The following is a 26133-nucleotide window of genomic DNA, read 5'->3' as shown; positions in this document are numbered from 1 at the left end:
CAAGGGGGAATGGATTAAAGCTAAAGGAGGGAAGGTTTAGATTAGATATTAGGGGGAAGTGTTTTACAGAAAGAGTGGTGAGGTGCTGGAACAGGCTGCCCAGAGAGGTGGTGGATGCCCCATCCCTGGAGGTGTTCAAGGCCAGGTTGGATGGGCCCCTGGGCAATCTTGTTTAGATCCAGGCCTGGAGGTTGGTGTCCCTGCCTGTGGCAGGGGGGTTGGAGCTCTATGATCCTTGGGGTCCATTCCAACCCATGCCACTCCATAATTCTAAAATAATATCACTGTTCCAAGTTAGTGGGTGTTGGGCAGCTTTCTGCAAAGAACTGCAAAGCGCTAGGCCATTTGTTCCACTACAGTTCAGCAAGATAAAGATCGTATCCTACAGAGCTGTTCCTGTGGCACATGCTTACATCGAGCTGTGCATATCTAGAAGTCTCACATGAATATTGTGGCTTTTACTTTTGAGCACTGTAGATGCCTATCTTCTGTGTCAGAAACTGCTTTGGTTAAGGCACGCTGCATAAATCCCAAAAAAGGGACCTTACCAATTTCCTCAGGAAGGTGTGTGAGAAGATTCTCTCCGAGCCCAAGGTGCGTCAGATTGGTAAGATGACCGATACCTCTGGGAAGGGTGGTCAACTGATTATTAGTCAGAACCAATTTCTAAGGGGAAAAAAAACACATTTTGAAAAATTCACTTAATGACTTCTGCGTCAAGTGACAGTAAGTAACAAAGTACATAAATGAGAAATTAATGGGTTCCACTCTCCAGCATTTGAACAAAAAATTTTCTGCCCTTCAACAAACATTCCAGACCTCTATTAAACACCAATAAACATAAAAACAAAGCAGCACACAGTAAAATACTTGCCTAAATTTAAAAACTTTCATGAATATGACTGAAACAAGAGGCTATTGCCCCTGTTGAGTGGCAGTATTGTACTCATAAAACGGTTAAACTCTTCAAAATCTGTTTGTTCAATATTAACTGATATATCTGGGGAAGAATTAGTGGGGACAGATTGCAGACAAAGTTGTGCTGTGCAAGATTCTTAACTTTTGGTTCTATGTCAAGTCCCAAATAGTATCCCTCATCAAACTAGCTGTAATTAAATCAGCATGGAGTAAATAAGAGACGCAAGATGTTTATCTCAGCCCATTATTGTTTCACCTGCAGATCCTTGAGGTAAGCTATTTCATTTGGCAAGGATTCCAGTTTGTTTTCCTCTAAATCTAGCTCTCGGAGTTTCCGTAGATTTCCAATTCCATGGGGAAGTTTCTTTAGTAGATTGTTTGACAAGATAAGAACCTAAAAAACCCCAAAACCCAAACACACAGAATTTCAGCACAAAATTTCACACAATTAGTAAATAATAATTACAACAGGATCTTTTCAAGCAATGAAGTCCATGATTAGCCTACATTCAAATTATGGAAGCAAACTTAAAATATTAGAAAATGTAATCAGTGATTAACATTTTTTTGAAGTCTTTAATGATACAGATGCATAGGCTTATAACAGACTATTTTACATAATAAATGCAGAACAAAGCCAAAGAACACCTTGTTGCTTCAAATGACCACAGCAAAACAATTTATTCCTGGACTTTCCTATCATTTTGTTATCCTTCCTTATAGCTACCTCATAACCGTATTTGCCAAGTCCTCTTTAAAAAAACCTTAATCCTTCCTTTTCACCCTGTGTCCCTTTGGTTGGGAGCAGCAACAAGTAAACAGACAGGTCAGAGCACCTAAGCAGCCACGCTGCATGGATACCCATTGCTTTTCAAAACAGTCTCCTATCACACACCCACCCCTACGTACCGAGTGTTATCCTCTTGTTTTTCTTCTCCTTTCTAAGTTGAATTATAAATATCCCAGGTTCAATAAAGGTATTCTTATTTGCAATGTCATTTTACACAAGTTATTCATTATACCACAAGCAAGTTAACAAGCATTACTACACCAGCACACCGTTTTTCCTCCAAACAAGTCCGACACTCCATAGAAACAATCAAGCTTCATAACACAGTGAGCAGCAAGGTAGTTAATTACTGATTAAACAATTCTATTAGCTAGCTATTTACCAAGGCAGACCGAAACACGCGGGTGTGAAAGAGCACCCGGCGTGGTGCACGCACAGCGCCCTGCTAAGCCAGCCAAGGCTGCAGATGCCCGGCTTCTACCAGCGCCAGCTCTCAGCAGCTTCACGTACACAGAGGCACTGAACGCAGGAGCAGAACAGAGAACAAGGCTAAAAATCACAAGGGAAACTCAAAACGAATAAAAGCCAGCATCTTAGCCTTAGCACAAGCAGTATTTTGGTGGCCTGTCTTTATGCACTACAATATACAGGCTGAACAACAAGCATAGTACCGTTTGAATCGCGTATCCAGAAACAAAAGCAGGAACAGAAAATACACGCAGTGCAGCTGACTTAGCACTGCTGTGGGAACCTTTGCTTTTGTGTAAACACTGCCCAAATAGTTCTTTGTATTTGATTCTTTAATTGCAGAGGAAAAAAAAACCTGCTAACAGGTCTGCGGATTGTGCAGGTCTTCAGCTTCGGCAGCCAGCAGATCACTGGCAAATCCGGCTGTTAGATGTTACTGAGTTGCCAATCGCGTCATTCACAGGGAAGGGAACAGGGCCACTAAATAGCTACTACTCTGCCATATCATTTTTCTCCCAAACTACAGGATTTATTAATTACTGAGAGCAGCGGTCACAGTGGAAATCTGCAATTTCCAATAGGCCATTTGCTGTTGTGCTTTTAACAGATCTTTCTCAGCAAATCACAGAGCTTATGAAGTCCCCTCCGCTGCCTGAACAAAGCACCTCTCTACCTTTATGTCCCTCCAAGGCAATAAACTTTTGTTTCTGGTGATGGTGCCGTAGGAAACAGGACTAGGGGACACAACAGGTACACTTCAGTTTCAACCTAGGAGTTTTTCCCCCTCAAAGAACTCCCACCCAGCTGCCTAAGAGGTTCACAGAGCTACCTTCAATCCACCTCTGGCTGCAGACCATTTCACTATGTTTTTCTGATCCTTTCTGTTTCCACGCTGCTCTCTCCAGGAATTTAACTGAGTTCAGTGCCATTTCATTCACAACAGTAACTTTCTGTTGAGAAAAATTTTCTTTCTACATAGTTAAAAATGTATATGTAGTTAACAGACACAGACACTCACCTAGAGCCTAAAGAAAAACATTCAAAAAGCTGTTGAAAATAATCATGTACAGATGCAACACATCTATTTAAATAGCATACATACACACACAACTTTATTTGGCTTTATTTGACCCCAAAGTAGTATTACTTAAACCTGAAGTAGAAAACGCCTATTTGCAGGAATTCACTCAGCTGTTGACTTATACTCTTCTCACCTCAAGAGAAACAAGCCCAGATACATCCTCAGGGATTTTTGTGAGCTGATTAGTCGCTAAGTTCAATTCTACCATACTAGTCCAAGTCCCGAAGTCCAAGGGGAGAGAGGTCAGCTGATTGTCCTGTGATTTAACATATCAAACATTTAGGGTCTGCACTTGGAAGAAGTCAGCAAGGCATCTGAGAGATTAAACAAACTGCTTATAAAATACTTCATATCAAAACAGACAAGCAAATCAGCAGAATAAAATACTGATAATGGGCAAAATATTTAATTCCTCAAAACACAGTAAGAAGTCTTGACCTAGAGTTACAGAACTGACTCTGTGTTACTAACACAAACTGAAGTGGAAAAATTATAAGTCCACGATTCTCAAGACTTCATATGTCCCAGTAGTTAAAATATTTTTTATCCTTTCTTTGCTGAATACAATGGAGGAGAGTCAGAAGGACAAAAAAAAACCCAACAAAAATCACAACAAAGCTTACAAAGGTGCTATCAGCCACACTGGAATCCTAAAAATATAATATATATGCTTCAACATGAAGATTTACAAAAACCCCTCCAACCTCTCCTCTCTCAACCAGTGGAAGATGATGATATAGTCACAAAACAACAAAGAAAAGATGTTACTCAAGATTCTGGCTATTTGGCTGAGCTGGGACACAGGGAACAGCCAGAAATACTTCATAGCTGAAGCCTGAAAACAACAGGTACACGCTATTTGTCTTCCCCACCCCTAAACCAACAAAACAAATCAAAAAACAAGAAAAAAGAGAAAAGGGGGGTGGGGTGGGTGGGGAACAACACATATACACAACACCCAAACCGCCAAACATACCACAAAGGAAATACATCTTAATGGTTCAGAGTAAAAGCACCTGAAATTAATCTGAGCATTTTACTGCTCAAAAATTTACTGCTACGATATTTGATCTGGACCAGACTCTGCAGAAATCTATGAAAGGGCAAAAGGATGTCACACAAAGTATGACCTGGTAAACATGCAACTTTACAAATGGGTGCAAGATAAAAAATGGTCTTAATGCAAATTGAGAAACCATTTGTGTCAAAAGATATTCTTAATCAGCTGCTGGGCTTAGCTACTGCTCAAACATTTTGTGTTTTGGGGGGCTTTTTTAATAATTTAAGAACTTGAAACAAACCCAGTCATAGAAAAATGTCATCTCTTTTCCCTAGCTCTCTTCATGCTAAGTGTACATATCACAGCCATAAAGGTCCTTTTTCCGCATGCTCTAAAACTACACCAAAAGTCTACAGACTTAAATTTTGAAAGAATATATTAAAAATATATACATATTCTACAAAATTTTGGTTTTATCTAAGCTGTAACAGCAGAGAGGGGAGACATAAGCTACTTTACACGCTCGTGCCTCATTTGAATATTTGAGAATATTGCAGCCAACTTTGTTTTCATTCTTCAAATTTGAGCAAATATAAAAGCTTAACTAACAAAACCAAAGACAATAACATCTTGATAGGACATTTTTAATGAATACAAAATTGTTTCTATATGTGACAGCAGCAACGTCAATTTCAGCATGATAAATTCACTCCTTATATCATCAAGTTTCCCAGAATTTATGGAGCAGCAAACAGTGCTCCTCATTGATTTTACACACAGTAGCATGTTTCTGTGCCTCACCTTCATGTTCAGCTTACTTAATACTTTAGCTCTAGAGAAAATTCCAAAGGGGATTTTATTGATGCGGTTGTGCTCCATATTGAGGGAGTAGATTGTGGAGAACTGGGACGGGCCACCCACGGGATAGGACTGGAAGCAGTTCCTGGCCAGTGTTAAACTAGTCAGTTTGACAAGGCTGGATAAAAGACCCTGTAGAGAGAGAGAAAAAAACCCAAATCAGCCAGGAACTTAGGACAGATTTATTTGAATACATCTCTTTTCCCTTATGGGTCCAATTAGAAATATTTTCCCCCCCATCAAGTCCCTCCATTAAACAAGTGTTGCAACACACAAGTAGTATTAAACTTGATAGAACTTCCATCAGTAACCATCTCTGCTCACAGGCATCAGCCTTTACCTTATTTCCCCCTTTCTCCTTACATCCTGCCAGATACAAAAAACCAGAAAAGGGCAAACACACCACACAAACACACAGGTTTAGGAGGTTTTGTAACACTGTGCTCCTCCAAAAGGATTTTTTTAACAACACATTGCTTTGGCTTGGGCAACTCCAAAGAGCACAGGCACAGTGGCTGGCAGGTGCAGCCAGCAGCGTGCCCATCCTGAAGAGAGGTCCCAGCTTCAGCTAATGCCACCCAGCTGCAGCACACACAGTTTGGATGCCTGCTCACAGCTGAGAGTGGGGCCCAAAGAACTGCTTGCACAGTTTTTTTTATAAACTGGTGTTTGGCATTTCCCATACAAAGCTTCATTAATACAATAAAAGTTGATAAGGTGAATACATCTGGTGGAAGTTTTCTTTTGGGCTGTAGCAGTTTCAGATAATGAGGCAGGACACAGAAGAGTGGGAATGGAAGGTTTTGGAAGTTTTTTGGGTTTTTTTCCTGTTTTCGAAGTATTCCTAAAGAGTTAATACACCACTTCCCTTCTCTCCCCCTTAAAAAATAAAAATCAAGAAGCTTCGTTGCCCATTGAATCCAGAGTCTTATTTCACTTTGCATCTAATTAGGTTCTACAACCTCAGCAGCACGGATCTCAGAGTTTATCTGTTAGTTACGTGCCAAGCACGTTGCTCGAACTGTGGGGATGAATAATGAGATCTAAATTACTGCTGAAGTGTCACCTTTGCTTATTACTATGCCAACTTGAATTCAGCCCTACTTGCTTAAGTATTACAGAAACTGGAGATTTATGCATGGCATTACATACCATAAATAATGCAACATCTCCAATCAGGAATGAGCGGTAAGAAGATAATGATTCCAACCATATTCCTAATGCCAGTGTTTCTGGATTGCAATTTCAGTGCTGTACTTGCTGTAAGAGCTTTAAGAACATTGCTTTGGTCTTTCACCAGGAAAGCTTTGGCTACTTTTCTAAATAGTTTATTACCGTCATTGTAAACAGGATTAAACAGGGTCTTGTCTACATGTCAGGGCTAAAACTTTAAGCACTGAAACACAATTTGGGGGGACATCTCAGCAAATACCAGTGCCGCAATTGTCCCCATAAAGATAAAATAATGGATCTTCAAATCAGTATTAATCTAACCCAATCATTAGCTAGTATAATCTTTGATGAGGAAATGCTGCTTCTAGCTATACTTTAATTAACAGATATTCTTTGTCCTAAGGTTAGGCAGTCCCTGAGCTCCGTTACAAACACGCTTTTATTGCTTCAAATGGATCGTGGCATTTCAAAAAGCCATTTTTGAAGTCTGCTTCCATACAAAAAATATTAAAAATATGTTAGCTAATACACTCTAATAGCCTAGAGTAATTAAACACATTTGAAGGGAAGCAAGAGAGCTTTGGCAGGACAAAGAGAACAATGCTCTTATATCTATGAGAGCTGTGACAGCGCTGCCTTCTCCCAGCCCATCCTTTTAAGATAAAATATTTATTAGGCATTGTGTCAGCAGCTTCAGCTATGCTTTGAAATTTCTAAGTTTCTTCTACAAATACAGTTCTTTGTTTTATAGCACAGAATGTTTTACTTTAAACAGATTATAGTATAAACTATACACTTCTGTAAGGTAGCAGCTTAAGCATTAACATACTGTTGGCAAATATATGTGAAGAAGGCAGCACAGTTGCAACGAGTTTTGTATTATGACTGAACATATTTTAAAGCAAGTAATCATCCCTCACATTAGCTTTTTTGTAATTATACTGTAGTTGCTTTTATAATATGTCTGGGTGGGGTGGGCTAACCTACCTCATCTTAAAAGCAGCCTGGTGGCTTTCAGTCAGTAGCATTGTCTTAAATGATAGTTTTGCCAAAACATTTATTAAATTACCTGTTTTCAGTCTATCCTTGTCAAGTGTAGAAATTTATGTGAAGGAAAGTACTTACTTATTGGACTTAGTTATTATGAATGCTTTGCCTGACTCAAAACTTATTTTGTTTTTTTCTTCTGTGTATCATTTCCTACATATGTCTTTAGATACATCTGGAATACTTTCATGCTTTTTCTTTTTAAAAAACTTCAGAAAGCAGTTTGGACGATTGTTAAAACAGAATAAAACTCTGTGTTGTGTCCTGAAACCTTAATCTCCAAACAGTTCTAAAGCAATGGAAGAAATATCAAGATAAGAATCAATCACATGGGAATTTTTTTTTCTGTCATCAGAGCAATGCTGCCCATGCTTCAAATCAAACATTTTCTCTAGATGTTTGCTAGCACCAGCTGCATGCTGCTGAGCATCTCACACTCTGCTACGCTGATAAGTCAGTCTCAACAAACTAAGAAAAGGAAAAGCAGGATGAAAGATATAACCAACAGTTGAAATAGTTTCAGTGTCTGCAGACAGGAAAGCTGCATTTAAAAAGTGGTGTGTGTATCCAACTACTGCAGCTATCCAGGACTGTGAAACTGGCCTCCACAGGCAAACCTTTCAGAGAACTCCAGGGAACAAGTATAGAAAAACATACTAGAACTTTCTGCCTCTCCTCCAGAGAGCTTGCAAAGCACTGTTCAGGGAACATGTTACTTTAAGAGACTGACAAGGTGGCTCCAGAACTCCTAACTATGGATATTTGCTTGAAACAAGGGAGTCCAAGGTAAGACAATCAGGTGTAGCAACTCTGAAAAGCAATAAAAGAGATTTCTCTTTCTCCAATGATCCTTGAAGAATCACTGGAAATTGGAAAATTATGCAAATTATTTATTTTTCATAACTGACAGGTGTGTCAAGGAGTTACCAGACAATAGCTCATTGCTGGCAAGAGCACACTTTTCCACATTAAAACAAGAACATTGAGGCCAAGTAGCTGTGACAAGCTTTACCCAGTCTCTTAAAGGTTGCTCTTGCCTCAATGACATGGTGGAGAGATATCTCATTTTTCTACTTTCATGAAAAAGAAATGCTAAGAAGCTCTTATCTAGTTTGAATGGTGGGAACCCACCGACTCCTTATTTAAAGTATTCTAAAGAGACAGGACAACAAACACAATCACGTGCATTGCTCCTACTTTTGACTGAAGTTGTATGACATCAAATCTTCAATACTAGACACACCTACTACGTACAGAATTGCAGTATTTCACACACATGTAAATTAAAACAAAGGGTGTTCCTCAGAGTTGTGATGCAAGATGAAGTAATTTCACATGTTCCAATCCCTCTACAAAACACTGATGCCTTACAATAACACTCCCTCCCAAATCCACTCCCTCTAATTCTTACCTCTGGTAAAGTAGAAATGTTGTTGTTCTCCAGGTTCAGTTCATCAAGTTCACTGCATTTTGCTAAAGACTTCGGAATTGCTGACAGCCTGTTGTACCTCAGGCCAAGACGACTTAGACTGGACAGATTTCCTACAGGTAGGGAACAATTATCAATACATTGTTAGATTAACACAAAGACACAGAACAAGGTTTGACTTCTGATTTTTCTGTTGGCTCACACTCTACTACACCACAAACTTTTCATATCATGAAATGGAGCCATCATCCCAAAACAGGAGATTCACAGGGTACAGTGCTTTCCAACGCTGAAGGTGACCATTCAGTAGAGGTACGTTATGCATATTACATATTCTTCTACAGTTCTGCATGATATGGTAAGGCAGGCCTATGTCCTGTTGTAGAAGTCCTTGTATCCTGATCTTTCTACCAACAAACAATTCTGTCGTTTACCAGACGCCTCCAAAATGACTTTTTAAAAGCACCATTAACAACATGACACTTGTTGCCAGAATTTGGGCATAGATCACACAGCTCAGGTCCTGGCAAACCCATTTCCTCCCCAGCGAAAAAAGCCCTTTACTGTCTTCCAAAAGCAACAATGTCTTTAAAAAGTGATAGAAAAAACCAAACTCCCAAGTTTTCTGAATGATGCTAAAGGAAAAGTCTGGAGGAAATCCACAAAAACCTGGACAATAGTGCATGTAAAAACATTACTGAATATTGCCAGGCTGACAGTCCTAGATGATATGTATTTCTGTCAGGAAAAAAAAAATAATGAGAAACTTTAATCTTGAAAATTTCCCCATCTGAAGCTCACTTCAGCTCCAACCTTTACAATCCAACAGGAACTCAAGTCCAAGATCAACTGCTTAAGGACGTCTTTGAAATACATGGTGCTGGGGCACTTAAGACTCTCCAACAGGTAGTAAGACCTTGAACCTGACTGAAAAGTCAGCTGGCAAACAGTGTGAAGAACAGTGCCTGACTCATCCCTACCATCAGAGAACATGTCTGTGCGCGTGTGTACATCGCACCAGTGGAACCTGTGAACAGATTCACGCAATCACTCAGCCCCTTGCAAAACATCTGCTATTTTACAGTCATTTTTACAACCACTCACAGCACAAGACATTTGTTCTGCAAACTGAAGTACCAGAAAGACACACTAGAAATGTCAGATTTAACAAATGGCAGCAAGAATAACCAGGAAAAAAAAATAATTAAAGGATGCTGGGAGCTTAATATGTACGGTGCAACTAGTCAGTAATTGAAGGATAAATTAATGTCTATACACACCTATTTATACAAAGGTTACGGGAACACAACAAAGGGAGAAGCTAGTCTAGTGTATGACATATGCTTGGAAGTAAAGGAAAAAAAAAAATAAATGGAGAATGAAAATTAACACAAATGCTACAATGGGATCTGCTAGCCAAAGTCTCAACAGGAAGTGGCAAAATACCCCTTTCTTGAAAGAGTCAAAATATACTGTAAAAACTTGGTCAGAATATACTGTAAAAGTGACCCTACATCACCAAGTAGCTGGGAGTGTAGCTAATAAAATTTTTAAGAATTTAAAAAGAAGGGATTTGGGAATACTGTATGGTTCACTGTAGTTACTAAGAATGGAGATTCAGAAGAGCAGTAGGGAAAAAAAAAATAATCAAACCCCAAACCAAAACCAAAACCTAAAACTAAAATCACAAACAGGAAAAAAACTTCTATAGAACAAAAATTAGCCATGTCTTACAAATCAAGAAAGAAAAGAGGATCAATTTCCACTGCATATTGGATATTTAGCTAAAAAACTTAGCAACAAATTTCACTCAGCACTGCCAATAATGAAACAATAGTTAAACCAGCACGTAGTCACCCAGAGCTGCCTAACCAGTAGTATTTCCCATTAGGATTTTTATTTATACCTTGTAACTGCTTTCTTCCTGAGCAAGTACACGATTAGCTTTTGCAGAAGCGGCAAAGAAAGTTTTCCCTTAACCAAAAAAGGCATTTAAAAAATCTGTGGCCATCCATAGTGCTCTCCAGTGCACAAAGCTTTGCCTTCCGAGGTTAAATCTTACAGCGTGTGCATGCACTACAGGAAATAAGTAAGATCTACTTTGAGCCTGCATTCCACTAGTATCAAGACACACTTTGGTACATAATGTAGCTATTTTGTGTCATATTTGGCGTGATGTGGCATTGCTGGCTGGGTAGGAAGCTGGCCTCACTTCATATGATGGACATCCTATCGCTGGGCACCAGGACTGTTCGGATTTGCCATTCTAGGGACGAACAAAGCACACCCCAGCTGCCTTTTCCTGAATTGTTATTTAATGTTTCACAAACAAAACATATGACAAATTTTGCACAAAATAAGACATCCACCTCTTGTTCATTTTCACTGCTAAACCCCTGAGCTAGATGCTGATCTGGATTTTTCAGGCAAGAGAGGACAGACAGGGAATGGCTCTAGCAGACAGCATGATGCCAACTGTTGCTTAGCAATACGACGTCGCTATGCCAGTCCCCAGATTGCGAGCACAGGTTGTATGTATATGGCTCTCTTCCTACCAGCAACATGGCATTTCAGAAAAATGAAACAAGGCAGCCATTAGAGAGAGCCCAACTGTACCATCATTTTCCAGGAGAGAATGACACACGTTGGCTATCCTCGTGGCATTATCAGAAAGGAGGCATAAATACCAGCTCCCAGTAGTTTTTTTTCTTATCATAAGTAGCATTTCTCAATAGAACTTTATCGCTGTTTCTCTACTAGTTATCTTTCTCCTCCACAGGGAAGGCACGCAAAAGCATAATAAAGGACACATCCTGCATGTACCACATTCCCTGTGTTTTCACACACCACAGCACTAAATACAATTATTCCTGAGAACTGCAATAAAAGCAGCAACATTTCAGCTAGAGCTTCACCAGCAGCACCTCTCCCACTGCTCCTGGAAAAGCTGTCCTACACCCAAGCTGATGCAGGCAGTATGGGCCGCCACCTCATTTCAAGCCAGAATTTATTTATAGCAAATTTATTGCCATTTAGTCTTGTGTCAACAAGACTCTGACATCTTTTCATGCTCATTAGAGTTCATATTCACACTTCACTGTGAATGTATCACGGTGAGAAACGCTTATCAGCTTTTATCTTCACATGCTGGAGAGCCAACTCTTAGTCTCCTCTTCACAAATTAGGATGAGCCTTGTAGCTCTTCCCTCTGCTACAAGTATATCTTTAAAGAATGCCCAGAGTTTTAAAACTTAGGAAGGTCAGATTTAATGCCCAGTACAATGATGTTAATATTTGCTTCCATGGTTGATGGTTGTTAGCCAGCCAACTGGCTAACGTGCTCAGGCCACATCACCAGCTCTGAGCCCCAAGTGACAAATTCTGGTTCAATACAGAAATAGTTAACAGTTGCTAAACAGCAGCCCTCACACGTTGCACAAACCAAAGCGACCCCACTTACAGCTCTTCGAGCTCAGGATTACACAGCTGATACTCATACTCTGAGCCACTTTACAGTGCCCACACCCATCTCATCTCCAGTTCAGCTGCTGGTTTCTATGATGGTACCATATTAGGTACGCTGCTGATGTGGTTAAGTCTAAGAAATAAGGCAAGGAAGGTAACAACTGGTCACAATCAACTCAGTGATCAGGATTGTTTGTGGTTGTACTTTTCTCACTGTAACCATACCTCAGCGGTTCCTCTAACACAGCCCCTCACAGGTAGAGTGACTCAGAAAACACAATACTGGATGTTCATGAACATGACAGTTTGATAACCACAACTGACAAGCAGACACTAGCAGGAAAGGCAACAAGTAAAACCCCTTCCCACTTGGTTTCTTATGGAGCCCATTACAATAAACCCCTTGTGAACTCATGTGCCTTGTGCACTACTACTTATAAAACTGTGATACTGAAGCCTGACTAAGCCCTAAACTCAGGCCAGGCCTAAGAAAGTCACTGCAAAAAATTGGTTTGGTTCAATTTCTGGCATGGACACTCTCAGGAACCAGACTTCACACAGCCACCTTGTCTCAGGTCCATTGTCTCACCAGCAAAGCATACCAAGCCCATCAGTGGGCTCCATGTTGCCCAGCCTCAGGTCTGAAGCAACCTAAGTGCAGAATTCATAATCACTTCACTGGAGAGACTGGCATGTCTCTCTCAGCCAGGGTTAGCTGGTTAATTCACACAGAAAGGAATTAAAAATTACTTGAAAGCATGCAAATCCAGAACCATTAAAACAACTCTGTTACGATAACAGGGACTCAAAATAGATGGTTTAAATTAAATTCTTTTAATAAAGGTACCCAAAAAATAATAGTCACAGAAAAAAAAACAGGTGTTTTGCTGCTCCCAAAATGAAGGGAAGGCTGGAAATAAAGCAGAAGCCCATGCTTTTGGGTGATCTTTAGAAAGATCACCCAAAGTGGTTCTTCTAAGTAGGAAGGATACATACATCTCTTTCTTGAGTTAAAACAATCTTTCAAACTCCCTATCCTTAGATGAAAGGTCATTACTTAGTGCGAAATATTATGCCATCATTACTACAAGACAGAACAATTAATCTGGTTCGTATCACTCAGTTGATCAAACTAATTTGTATCAAGATCAGTTGCTTTCTCCAAAATAAAGCAGAAGCATCACATCAATTTAAAATTTGTCCACTAGAGAAAACTCTTCTGCAGAAAAGCTTAAAAACACAAATTGGACTCACAAGAGCCATGTACATCATAACCCATGAGACTGTAGTCAAAAGTACATGAGCCTCAGCATGCAGCAGACAACTGCAACAGCTTGCAACAAAAAACATGATGTGACTAAACTTTGTACACAATGAATAGCCACCTATTAAACACATTTTATATTACCAAACATTTCATAGACTACAGTTCACTTGATTTAATGGATCTGCTTCTAAGAAAGATAAAATGCTGTTTTGCCTACAAAAAGTACCATTTTTAAAAAACAGAAAGCAAAAAGCACATCCAAAATTAATTTTTAAAAAATAATCAAATGATGTCACTCAAAAATCCCCATATATGACTTAAGCTTAATACTATAAAGTTAATGAGATGTGGTGTGAGAGTAACAAAGGTGACAATATGGAAGAAAAAGCCAAAAGAGTTTTGATGAGTGTGTTACAAAGCAGGTGGGACTTAAGGGCCTTAAAAGAACTGAAAGCTGTGTAGGAGAGACTAGACAAGCTAGAGCTGGCCAGCTCTAACTAGAGATTAAACACCGTGTTCAAATGTTTCAGCAGTGCTCCCAGCCTACAATAGTCAGAAGACGCTTTTATCACACTTTGTACTTAGAATATATTTGTTTTTCCAGATGTTGGCCATACTCCATGACAATTTTTGAACAGTTTCACAGATTTTTAGGTGAAAGGAGCTGTTGACATGTTAAATCTAATCTCTTGTCAGAAAGCAAATCATTTCCCTTGATAGCCATAGGGTAAAATGAAAGGCTTCAGATAAATCATTTTAACCCTCAGTTGCATTCCACAAGCAAAGGCGATGCCTGCCAATGTCCCACACCACAGGAGAGCAAAGCGACTGGTCCAGCAAGACACCCTGCAAGTGATCTCAGTGAGCGTGTTGCAGAGGAAAGCAGAACAAACCCCCCCAGTCGTTCCTCAGCTGATCTGGGAGCAGCTCCTTGCTGAACCGAAGCCTATAGATTTGTATGAACGTAAATGAACATCATCAATCAATCATCTGAGAGAGGTCAAATCCTTTCTACAACCTGCAGGGCTAGAACATCCCTGATGTTTAACATGGTGTGGCTAAAAGCTGGAAAATTGGGAATGGGGACAGAAGGGTGATGGGAGAGCAACCACTCAGGAAAACTGCAGAAGAGAATCCCTCCTTATCATAGCTACTAACTACCAGAGCCGAAGCATGAAATGTAATTATGCTCTTCCAAATGCAAAGGTGCAGTTGAACACCACACAAACATAGACTTACAAAATCTGGACTTTATTGGTTTAATGGCGAAGTGATTTTTAGTGTATTTTAATTTTTCTTTCCAGACACCAATACATCCTGGTATGTATCAGGCCAGCGTGGAAGGCAGATTCAGGCTCACAAATTGCATCAACAGGATCCATCTTTTCCTGTCCTGCTCAGAACAAAGTACATTCATTTATCCTCTTCAGACAAAGTCTAGGAACTCTCCTAAAATATCATTTGAAAGTTATTTTACACAAATTTAAAATTAATCTCTACCACCATTACTGGCTTAAATGCCATTTAAATCGAGCAAAGAGATTCCCATCTATTTGTATTCTAACAGTATCAACCAAAGACTTTTTTCCCCTCATTATCTCAAAATTAAGGCTGAGGCGTGACCATGTCAGCAGTTATTTGTTTTTCAACTCTGATTCAAGGCCATAATCATTGCTGACTGAATGTGTGTGCAAGATGCTGCTCAAAATTGAGTGACAGAAGCCCAAGTGTCTGACATGCACCACAGACACACCACCTGCATAAGGTTAGAGAGCACAAACTCTTAGTGATGTGTTTCTGAAACTAAGCTATGAAAATTCAACTTCATTTAACATGCGTTCATCAAGATGCATGGAACTAATAGGCCTGCTTGTCTCGATTCTGATGTGCTCCTTTGAATCACTCTTCTCTTGTGCCTCCTTCTTACATAAAGAAAATAAGATTATGGGCTTTTCCTTTCTGCAGTATACAAATCATCCTGAAAACGCTGAGCTGCAGTTAAAATATAGCTGTACATATTGGTCTCTACATCTAATTAATGTACAATCATATGTATATTCACTAAAATAAACTATGCCTACCCTGGTCTTACCAGGAAGAATATCCATCCAAAATACAAGTTAAAGAATATTTTCACAAACACAGATCAAATCAATAAACTCTGAATTAATAAGACAATAGAAGCTAGCCTTACTCTGACAGAAAAGCAGTATGTATGTATTTCACCATATCAGGCTTGCATTGAAAATTTATTTAAACAAGCAACAAAAAGAGTTATAATTAGCTGAAAATGATACACACACACAAAACCACACCGCAACAGAGTCAAAAGCAACAGTTGGGACTCATTTGGGACTATCAATTAAAGTGTTGCATTTTACCCATTTCACTCTTCATACAATTACACAAAGCTACTGAAATTTATTTCATTTCAGTTTTCATCAGTAGACTTTTCCTTTTCAGTTGACTATTTAAAACCTTCCTGTAAAATTAAAGATTTATGTAAATGTAAATCACATTATAAGAACAGTTTACACCTAACTGGCAATGCAGAAAAAAAAAAAAACACATTAACCTTTCCTAAGTGATAGATGAGTCTAATTTTTTAAGTCTGCCCTACTATATAGAGTAATCAGAAAATGTATAACACATGAATATACATTTATAATTTTAGCTAATTAAGGAATGTGAGAATTATTGCTCTCAGGCTAGAGATCTACCTAGCATTTTTTCTCCAGGAGGAAAAAAGAAAAACAAACCCTAATGGCAGATACCAAGAGAACCTAAGAAAAGGGAAAGCACACCCTGAAACTTCCCCAAGAGTCGGGGAGATTCAGCAGCGTGTGGCTCAACAGCTTCCCAAATTTAGCAGCAACTGATACATGTTTTTTCTGCATAATTGTCACGTTGCCCTGCGAGCTTTTAGCATCTACAGCAACCTGTGCGAACACTGACACCCAAGCACTCTCTACCCATCACATGCAGCACAGTCTGCTTCTTACTGGTTTGCGGTCCACACCTCACAGCTTTTTGCTTCATCCCTCCCGTTCTGCCCTTGGAAGAGGCAGCGAGCAGTCACTTCCCACTTACTCTCTCCTGCCACTCACTATCTTCTAGCCAATTTCACTGCATTATATTTAATAAGTCTAGACTTGAAACCAACAAGAACCAGAAGCTTCATTCCCTTTATTAGGCCAACATGAGAACCATCAAAGGCTTATAACAGACCATAAAGAAAAGGCCGAGCTTCTTGCGATTGCCCAATACTAGCAGAATCTGATTTTAAAATGTTTAATTAACAGCACAGTCCAAGGACAAAACCTTAGACAAAGCACTGAACGTTGATCAGATCTCCTAATGTGAGGCTATGGAAATGGCCTTGATCCTGCAAATAACTGAAAGCTCACAGGCCAAAGCACTAGGCCACCACCTTAAATTTTAAGAATATGAATGCCACCATCAAAGCTGGAGCAGGAGCCTAAACACTTTGCTTCATCAGAGTGGCGAGCAATTAGTAACATCAAACCCATCTGTCATGTATAACATCACCCTTGAGCACCCAGGGAGCTGCAAGTGCTCTGCTGGGTTCGGTCAGGACATTTGTCAGATGTTTCAGCACAAGACTTACCCAGTTTTTGCTAAACTGAAAATACCGTTTTAAGGCAGTTCCACTTTTCTACAGAAACGCCTTTGCTGGGACGTCTGGGGGCTGAGAGCTCCCAGCCGCAGTTTCTACAGCCTGAACCGTACCAACTACTTAGGCCCGGTTCCCGTCACGATACTCACGCTTTATCAACTGCATGTTTCAAAAGCACAGCACAGCTCCCAGAAGTACACTGGGGCTAAGCAGGTTAGAAGCCTAGTCAGAGCAGAATTTCAACCAGCAAAAATGGCAAAGCTACCCCACATATCTGCTTTTGTGAGAGTTATGATTTCAGTTTCTGTCACAGTGGAGGATAGGGGTATAGATAGTGTAGAGCTTTGAATATGCCTCTCATTTTCTTAGCCATCTCTTCGGAGCAGTGCCATGCCAGACACTGGAAAGTCTGTCCTGTGACAGGATTTTTTGTGCTTTTAAAGCATTGTTTTGGAACATTTACAACTGACTATTCTTTTTCTTATTAAAATGCCTGTTGCCTTACATGTCCATGAATAGGGCACACATTTGACTATAAGCAAACCCCACACGTAAACACACAAAGCTAGAAAGTTACAAAACAAATGAAGAATCTGATTTTTTTAAAGCTGTAATTCTGTTGAATTTCCTTCTCAAGTGTTTCTATGCTTTTAAATAAGAAATCATGAACACATTTGTACAGAATGCTAAAATTAAGAGTTCAAAGAGGGAGCACTCAATGTGGCATCTGCAGCACAAAATTTTCTAAACTAGTTTGTAATCCAAAGAAACACTTTACTCCACCCAAATTTGCTTTCTCTTGGTCTCAAAAGTACAATTATTAATATACATGGCTTGTTCTTCACCTTCTTTTATCTTTTGGATATATTAGTAGGCCAGCTACGTAGACAGAGATAAGACATTATCTAAATAAAAGTAGATCATAATTTCATCCAAAAAAACACAACACCGTGGGGGTGGGGGGAAAGTCTGCCACTAAAACACTAAGCTAAAATCCTACTATGATTTTGATTTTAGACTTGAGACTCTTGGAATGCGCTAAGCCGTTCCACAAAGCTCATTTTTCTTACAGGAAGTGATCTAATGTACAAAGTACTTTACAATTTTCAATCAACAGAAATACAGATATGAATGTATTAAGCCAATATCTATAAAGCAAGACATTAGGTCACTTCCTGACAACTAATATCTAAAAATCGACATTTGTTACTGCATGAAAGTGTGCTTATACAGTGTTTGTTGAAACAAGAGCTTTGTATTTTTACAGAGTGGGTATATTGGCTCTGCAACCTCTGTAATCATTGCTGATGCATAATCACTTCCCTGCCACTCCCCTGCATGTCACTCTCCAACATCCCTTCCTCACAGCTCCAGCACATTTCAGTGCTGTACTGCTGGGTAGAAAACAAGTTTAGATTTTGTTGAGGTTTTTTTTTTTTAGTTAACAGGTTCAGAAATCCTCCTGTGGTAAAACCCAAATTTGGTTAGATAGTTCAGCAGCGAATTTAAGAAGCATTTTTGAAGGTTTTGGGGGTTTTTTGGAGTTATTTTGAGTAGGGCAGGGGGGAAGGTATCCTTTTTGAGGGGAGGGGGAAATGAAAAAGGAAGGGGGGGTTTGTTGTTTTTCAAAGCATCCCTTCTCAAGTAAAAAAAAAAGACAAAACCTATGGGCCTTTATCAAAAGGGTGTTGGTGGGAGGAGATGGGGCAGACTCAGCAGCATTCGAAAGTCTGTTCCATTACAGGAGGCTCATAGTACATTAAATACTTACAAAGAGCCAATGTTCCTGGTCTTTTTCATACCCGATCTGGGACCCCCAGCCCAGTCTGACTGAACTGGGGAAACATTACCAGAGCTGCATGTTAGCATCCTGAAACCTGGCAGTGTGCAAATGTAGCCAGAAAAGCCAGTTGTGCCAAACACCAGGTAGAAGAGGCAGGAACCGGAGCGAGAGATGGAGAGGCTGGAAGAACCGTCCCGCAGCCGCGCCAAGCGACACATGCCAGGCAGCCACGCGCCATCTACTCGCTGGGTTTTTCTCTGTACTCAGAGCCTCTTGCTGAACAATCCTGACCACAAAGCAAGCTGTAATCTGCAAATCAAGCCACAACTTGCTTTAATGTTGAACCAAAACTGCAATGACTAAGAAACAGAGCCAATGTTGCTGAACTGGCTACGGCTGCCTTTTCTGTAACATGTATAAATGTAGGTTGATCATTATCATTTAAGCTGGAGTTTAAAGGTTTTCCCTTCAGTTTTAAAGTCTGGCTGTTTGTGAACTATATGTGGCACAAACACCAATTTCTGATTTTAAGTTATTAGTCTAGACAGAAAAGCCCTGTTGCTACAGGTTGGTCAGATAGTTTCCACTGGAGCAAAACCTGAGCCATTATAAGTGGTTTGTTAAGATATATAGCACTGATGTTCAGCTCAGATAAACATGCAGAGAGACAGCTATATACATTTAAAAATAAGTAACTTCAAAAAACTATAGAGACAATGCAATGGAAAAACAAACCAAAGAGGCAGAAATCCAGTCGAACCAGGTATGAACCTGACACAATACCAACCACCTCAGCTTACCTATTTCTTCAGAAAGTTATTGTAAGTCCAAACTATCTTGATTGCATAGTCAGCAATTTCATATCTACCTCAAATGACTTAACTGCATAAGTAACTCTGTGCCTCTCCTACACAAAGGCCTTTCCTTGTAAGCACAGTCTTGCAGCATATTGTAAGTAAGATTTTTGTGGTCCTCCAAGGGTTCAGTGGCTGTCAGTCCCTAAACAACCCAGTAAATCGTAGTTGATTCTTGTGCAGAACAGTACAACAGTGGTGTAAAAGCCCTGACAATGGAAATCTAACATTTGCTTAGAGAATTTTTCTCATAATTAGTACTTTATCCAGATAATTCACTTCCTAAATATGACAAGTACATTATATGTAAATCTTATTTAAAACCACTTTCAATAAGTTTTACAAAACAGCTATAAAAATAGCTGTGCTTATGAACTGTGTAAGTTATATTCAAATTCCAGATGAAACGGGATCTCCAGAGTTTTAAAAATATCATCAGTCCAGGAAGGAAGTTTAGTTCCAGTAGATACTTCATCAATGTAAACTCTGTCCAGGTCAAACTTTCTAAACATAAAAGCCACAGTAGCTCCAGACTCAACAATGTACTGCTCTAAGAAAAGCTGGAGGGTTGTTAAGTGGTTCCTCACTCTCCTGCTCATTCCTTTTACCACATGTTAAAGCACATTAACAAAATGTTCAATAGAAATATTAAGTGATAACGCTCATTCTTCCAAGCATGCTCTGATGACAAATAAGAGCTCAAAATCACCATGGCCTTGTTTTTTGTCTTTTTAAATCACAGCATGCATCTTTCTCTGCCATCTGTTTAAAACTGATTTAATTAACTAGGAAAAGTCATATTTTGTTGTTTCATCCTATATGAGATTCTGAAACCAACTAGGACAGCGTTTATTTCAGTCTTATTCCCAACCTAAGTTGCAAATTCTCTGTATTTTATTACAACATGGACTTTGTGGACTTGGAAGGGCTTCTTTTTTTTTTTTAATTGTTCTATGAAAAAGCATTAAATACACAGAATAAATTTAAAACATTTATCTTTTTAGTTCTATTTGTCTTTAGCCAAGGATGTAAATTAAAAATGTCTGCTAAAGTATTACACTTCAGCTAAGCATCTTTTAGCCTTTTATTCCTTTATATGGTCAGTTTCATTACAGAATGTACAAACAAGCTGTAAGATATTTATTCATAACCACAAAACACCTTAAATTGAAAAAGTCTTTTTTTTTCCCCTTCATTATAGCTCTTATTCTGAGATGACACCACACTCTGCAGCACAGCTAGATTTAATAATGTAATTCAGCAAGCCAGAAACTACATGTAAGGTAATACACACTCCCCTTGCTTTTGATCTGGAGCGTGAAGTTGCCCTGAGCTGAACATCAGTCATTCTCCAGTCACCAACCAAATACTCATTCTTAAATTTGTTCCTCTTGCTGAACATTTTGAAAGAGTGATTTATTTTCCCTTCTCCAGACTCTTTACATACCTATGGTTTCTGGCAGGTCCAAGAGCTCATTGTGCTGCAAGTCAAGGTTGGTGATCTGCGTGCAGCTTCCAATCTCTTCTGGAAGATGTTCAAGCTGATTGTGCGCTACATCCAGCGTTATGAGGTTACACAACTCACCTAAAAGCACACAAGAAAACCAAAAACATCAAGTTCTTTAATGTATAGCTCTAGACAATGATGTCCACACAGAGATCAATACAATCTGATTTTGGGATGATCTGAAAAAAAGCTATTGCTACCGTAATGTTAGAAATATGAAATAGGACATTACAGGATCATAATTTCATCTGTCAGATCTAAAAACCTGATCAACACAGGTTTTGAAAAACACAGATAAAGCTTTTACAGATTCTCAGAAGAAATCTTATTTATTTATTGATTTTCTTCTAACAGTTCAAGCTGTTGAATACAAACACCTCACACTTGTTTCAGGCCGTCCCTAAGTTTAAAACATCACAGAGTAAAAGTGCACTGTATTGAGTTTTCAGAACTTGAGATCTGTTTTTATACCATTACTTACTTTCAGACACAAAATTATTGACAATTAAGTGACATCAAAATTATTTGGCTGCCAACGTAGACAATCCACCAGCAGTCAAGTGCTATTTTTAATAATTTTTAGTCATCACCAAAAAAAGGCAACATATAAGTAAACTGTAAATCTATTTACACAGAGTATTATATTTTATACACACAAGGAGAGCTACAGCAAATAAGTTTGAAATAAAAGGCTTAACTGTTAAGCCTTAAAAAAGATTGAACTTGCTTAGAGCTGCTTTACTCTGAACTAGTTCGTTCCTCACATTTACACACTAATTTAACAGTTCAGCTAGGCACAAGTCTGCATAGTTTCTCCTATTTAATGCCAAATATACTGTATTCTGAGCAATAACTTGTTGGATTTAAAAAACAATTACATGTGTGTGCATGAATACAGGTGTATGCATTCATGTTTTTTGCATCTGATGAAGGTGTAATTCACGCAACTACGTTGAACAGTTCTATCCAGTAAAGATGAGGTCACTGTATTTGTGTATAAGAGCATGACTCAGTGAATTAACAAATTTGGAAGAGTAGCAAATTCCTTTTGAGGAGCAAATGTCTATTTTTAAGCTTCAGTGTTGTTTTGTTTGACACATTCCTTTAAGGATTTTCCTACAGGTCTGCAGGACTAGCTTGGGCAAGTTCTGACGTGTAGACTGACTACCCATGAGATCAGCAGATAATCACAAATGGTGATGTAATAAATTGTAAAATATTTATGAATTCTGACTCTGTATTGAGTTGCAGGTGTCATGTAGCCACAATTCTTACTACATATATCACAAAACAGTTCTGAAAGGCCAGGAGAAAAAAGCCAACCCCAAAAGCTACATTATTGTGTTGTTCTCAATATTATTAATGTGTAACTTATGTCCTGCATTTGTTAACCCCAATTGGGATGTTTTTCTAGAAACAAGGCAGATAGAAATGTGAAGATCATGCTTAAGCAGCTCCTGCATCACTGTGTGTGTGCCCCTTCTCTTAAGTCATTTTTGAAGTATTCCAGACAATCAGTCAACAGTCAAACATGCTGCATCCAGCCCTTCATAAAACACATTTCAATACCAATAATATGCAGAAGAAAACAAATTTAAGAAAAAAACTGGAGCAAGAGTTAACGTTCTGTGGTAGGAATGTCTTTCTGCTATTCATGAAAACAAGTGGGCAAAGTGTAGAAGGCAATAGAAGGAGGAAAAAAACCTTGAAGATGACTTCAAAATCTCTCCCTTTAAACAAACAAATGAAAAAAGAACCCCACAAATCTTCACTGAGGTAACTCAAGAACCTTCATGCACTTTGGGGCAGTAGTTTTCACTTCAATTGCTGTTTTCATTTGTTTTCACTTCAGACCTAAACCAATGATGTCAAGTTTGAAATGTGGCATAAATTTTATTTCATCACACTGATTTCTCATTTACTTGACTCTTCCCACTCTACATATGCTGAAGTCGAAGAAAGACTTGGGGTTTTGCAGCAACATTTGCTGTACTTCATTTTTGCACCTGCTGAAAACTTTGACAACAGCAAGCTACGTGTCTGAAACAAGAATCTCACTAGCTAATTCTGGGGGAAGAAAAAAAAGAAGAGAGATGCCCATGTTTATTTAGCCAGCTAAGGGCAAGCTAATGCTGGCTTCATTTGGATAGCCATACTTAATACTGCTCCATGAAAGATGCTGGCATTATTTTTAAAAGCAACACTGGCAAACATTTAATAAAAAAATTAGGGTGTTAAAACAGATTGAGGACTGCCCAATAAATTTTAGGCTTTAGAGCAGAAATCAAGTGAAAGTTAAAGCCCTATCTTAAAGGCTTAAGGAAAGCAATTTCAAGAGATACATTATTGAGTTTTTAGTTCACATTACTCAGTAAGGAATCTCAGTCTTGGATGCAATAATGCTTATGAATTGATATAATTTCTTTTTACCACTAAGGGCAAAAGGAGAGGGGAGGTAAAGTGCTTTTGGCACCAAAATTCTTTCAGTACTTCACCATGTAGTACTGAGACTCGACACAGAGAGCATGTGAGTCAACAAAAAGCACTCAAGGTACATTTCTCCTGTTGTTCTCCATAACATATGGAAACAATTCTTACATCAATGTCCTTAGCAAGGTGAAAAATGCATAGGTCATATGGTGAAGGGGCATTTCCACATGCAAAGGTGCATGGAGGCCCAGCAGTGGATGGGAGAGCCCAAATATTCATTGGACTGTCCCAGGAGAGCTGTCAGCCCCATGGCCAGTGAGAGAACCATCACAGGAAGTACATGGAAAGGCTCTCCAGAGCACCTCACAGAATGAGGGCCATTACTGTAGATCAGGTGTGAATACCTACTATGGGGTGCAGGGAAGAGCAGCTTGGGATGGTTAAGAGCTGGTATGGGATCTTTAGGGAAGGGGGCAGGGAGGAATCAATGTGGTTTGGGAAGAATATGTATGGGGAAAAAGGAAGGATAAGAAAATACAGGGGTCCAGGCCTTTCCAAATTAGTGCTAGTTGTGCCCTGTGGCCGATGAGCACCATCTGCCCTGTCTTCTCTTTAAACTCTGAGCATTTTCCTGTATGAAAGGCTCTCTGTGTTCATGGAGGTCTGAGCACCAGCCACACTACAGTTAACGTGACCGACACGACCAAAACATCCCAGTACGTAGGACCAGACCCACTCTGGGCACGGAGAGCACGCTGCTGCCAGGCCAGCACCTACAGAACAGGGGCAGCTCTTTCACCGGCCTACCGACAGCAGTGCTCTGCCCAGTGAATGGGTGCACTGTCCCCTGCACTGCTGCACAACAGCAGCTCTTTCAAATATTATGCCAGGATAAACACATGGCATAAACAATCAATACAACAAATAATGATCTGCAAGAACAAAGAGGCCAAACCAAAGGCCATCTGCACAAGGCTGTTCCTAGGAGCCGATGTAAAGCCCGCTTGTTTCAGCAATTGAAATTGTCCTTCTTGTTGTCTGAACAGTGGCAGCTGTGTAGAAAGAAATGCTTCTCAAAGAAAAAATAAAAGGTGAAAATAAGTTTCAAGATAGAATTGAAATCTGGTGGCTTTTCATGGCCAGGTTAAGCAGCATATGGAGGGCAAAGAAAAGGTTTCCCTAAAAGAAAGATTTGTACAAAAAGGAAAACAGGTAATGAGTGAGGAGCTCATGGTCTTATTCATACTAACAAAAAAAATCAAAAATCAACATTTGCTCTTTTCTGGTGCAATATATAAATTTTGCTGAAATATGCTTGTATCTTAACCAATTTAACAGAAACACCCCAGCTCAAAATCAGCCTCACCCAGAAAACTGCTTACAAAGAAAAACCCATCCCTGCTCATCATGTGGACATCTCCACCATCACTTCACCACTGGGCTGTCTGAACACCCAAAAAATCTCTGGAGTAATTTCCCTTAAAGCAAACACTGCTTTAAGGGAAATACTAATCACAGGTAAAATGAACTAACTCTTTTTGCTACAAATAACGTCCAAAATAGACAAATCTTAAGCTCACAGTAATGGATACAGGATTCTCTCTCAATTATGTGCAACTGCATTGAGGGGACAAGTATCTTCAAGACAATTATAAAATAAACTAGGAAGGTGCTGGGGCTTGGGGCAGTTTTATTTTAGAGGGTTTTTTAATACTATATTGTTCTTTAATTGCAAAGCAGAAAAAAAACCCCAACAACTGAAGCTCTAAAGTCTGCCAAGAAAGCAGACAGAAACTGCACGTACTAGACAGCTTGACAAAAGATTTTGAAGTAGAAGTAATGCCCATATATCAAATACATAGAGCAGTTTATAAATAATCTTTGCAAAACAGTTAGTTACACTCTATTATGTAGTGTTTCAAAATTTGTATTTTAAAAGGTTCTGCAAGATAAAAAATTCAGACAAGTCACACACATTTTCCAGATAAAATAGTTTGTGAAGATTCCCAACCACCTTCCAGTTAAAAACATTACTAAAAATACAGCTGAACATACATCTCAACAATCCTTAAAAAAAAAGTGGGGTGAGCAATCACCTCACTGTTGTTCTCACATGCACTGAGACTAAATGTTATAGTATGACAAAGCTAAATATACCTGCTGAAAAACCCCAGCATTAAGAAATGACTAATATTTTCTGCATAATGAGGCAGAATTATAGTCCCATTACATGGCTAACCTTGAAAGCCTGTTATGACAGGAGGACCAAGTTACATGCCCAGACTTACATAACTCTGAAAATTCTTCTTGGCCATTTAAAAAACAAAATACAGCTTCATTAAAAAAAAAAAAAAAAGACAGAAAAACACCAACCAAAAACCCACACAACCATAAAAAGTACACACAAAGTAAGTCAGGTAGGGAGA

General features: G+C 39.1%; 1 protein-coding gene across 1 annotated transcript in view; it reads right to left on the bottom strand.

Moving 5' to 3' along the window:
- Window positions 1–26133, bottom strand: part of SHOC2 (SHOC2 leucine rich repeat scaffold protein) — a gene marked incomplete at its 5' end in the record, with an annotated part of 38985 nt that overhangs the window by 2219 nt on the left and 10633 nt on the right. Inside the window, 6 exons of the mRNA XM_084264887.1 lie at window positions 549–666; window positions 1175–1312; window positions 3391–3513; window positions 5059–5247; window positions 8747–8877; window positions 21218–21355. Of these exons, the coding sequence (XP_084121013.1) occupies window positions 549–666; window positions 1175–1312; window positions 3391–3513; window positions 5059–5247; window positions 8747–8877; window positions 21218–21355 (837 nt within the window). The remainder of the gene's footprint in view (window positions 1–548; window positions 667–1174; window positions 1313–3390; window positions 3514–5058; window positions 5248–8746; window positions 8878–21217; window positions 21356–26133) is intronic.

This window comes from Gallinula chloropus (genome assembly GCF_964237585.1).
Source record: "Gallinula chloropus genome assembly, chromosome: 5".
Lineage (NCBI taxonomy): Eukaryota > Metazoa > Chordata > Aves > Gruiformes > Rallidae > Gallinula > Gallinula chloropus.
Note: the sequence above shows the minus strand (reverse complement) of the source record. Positions and strands in the feature narration are given on the sequence as shown.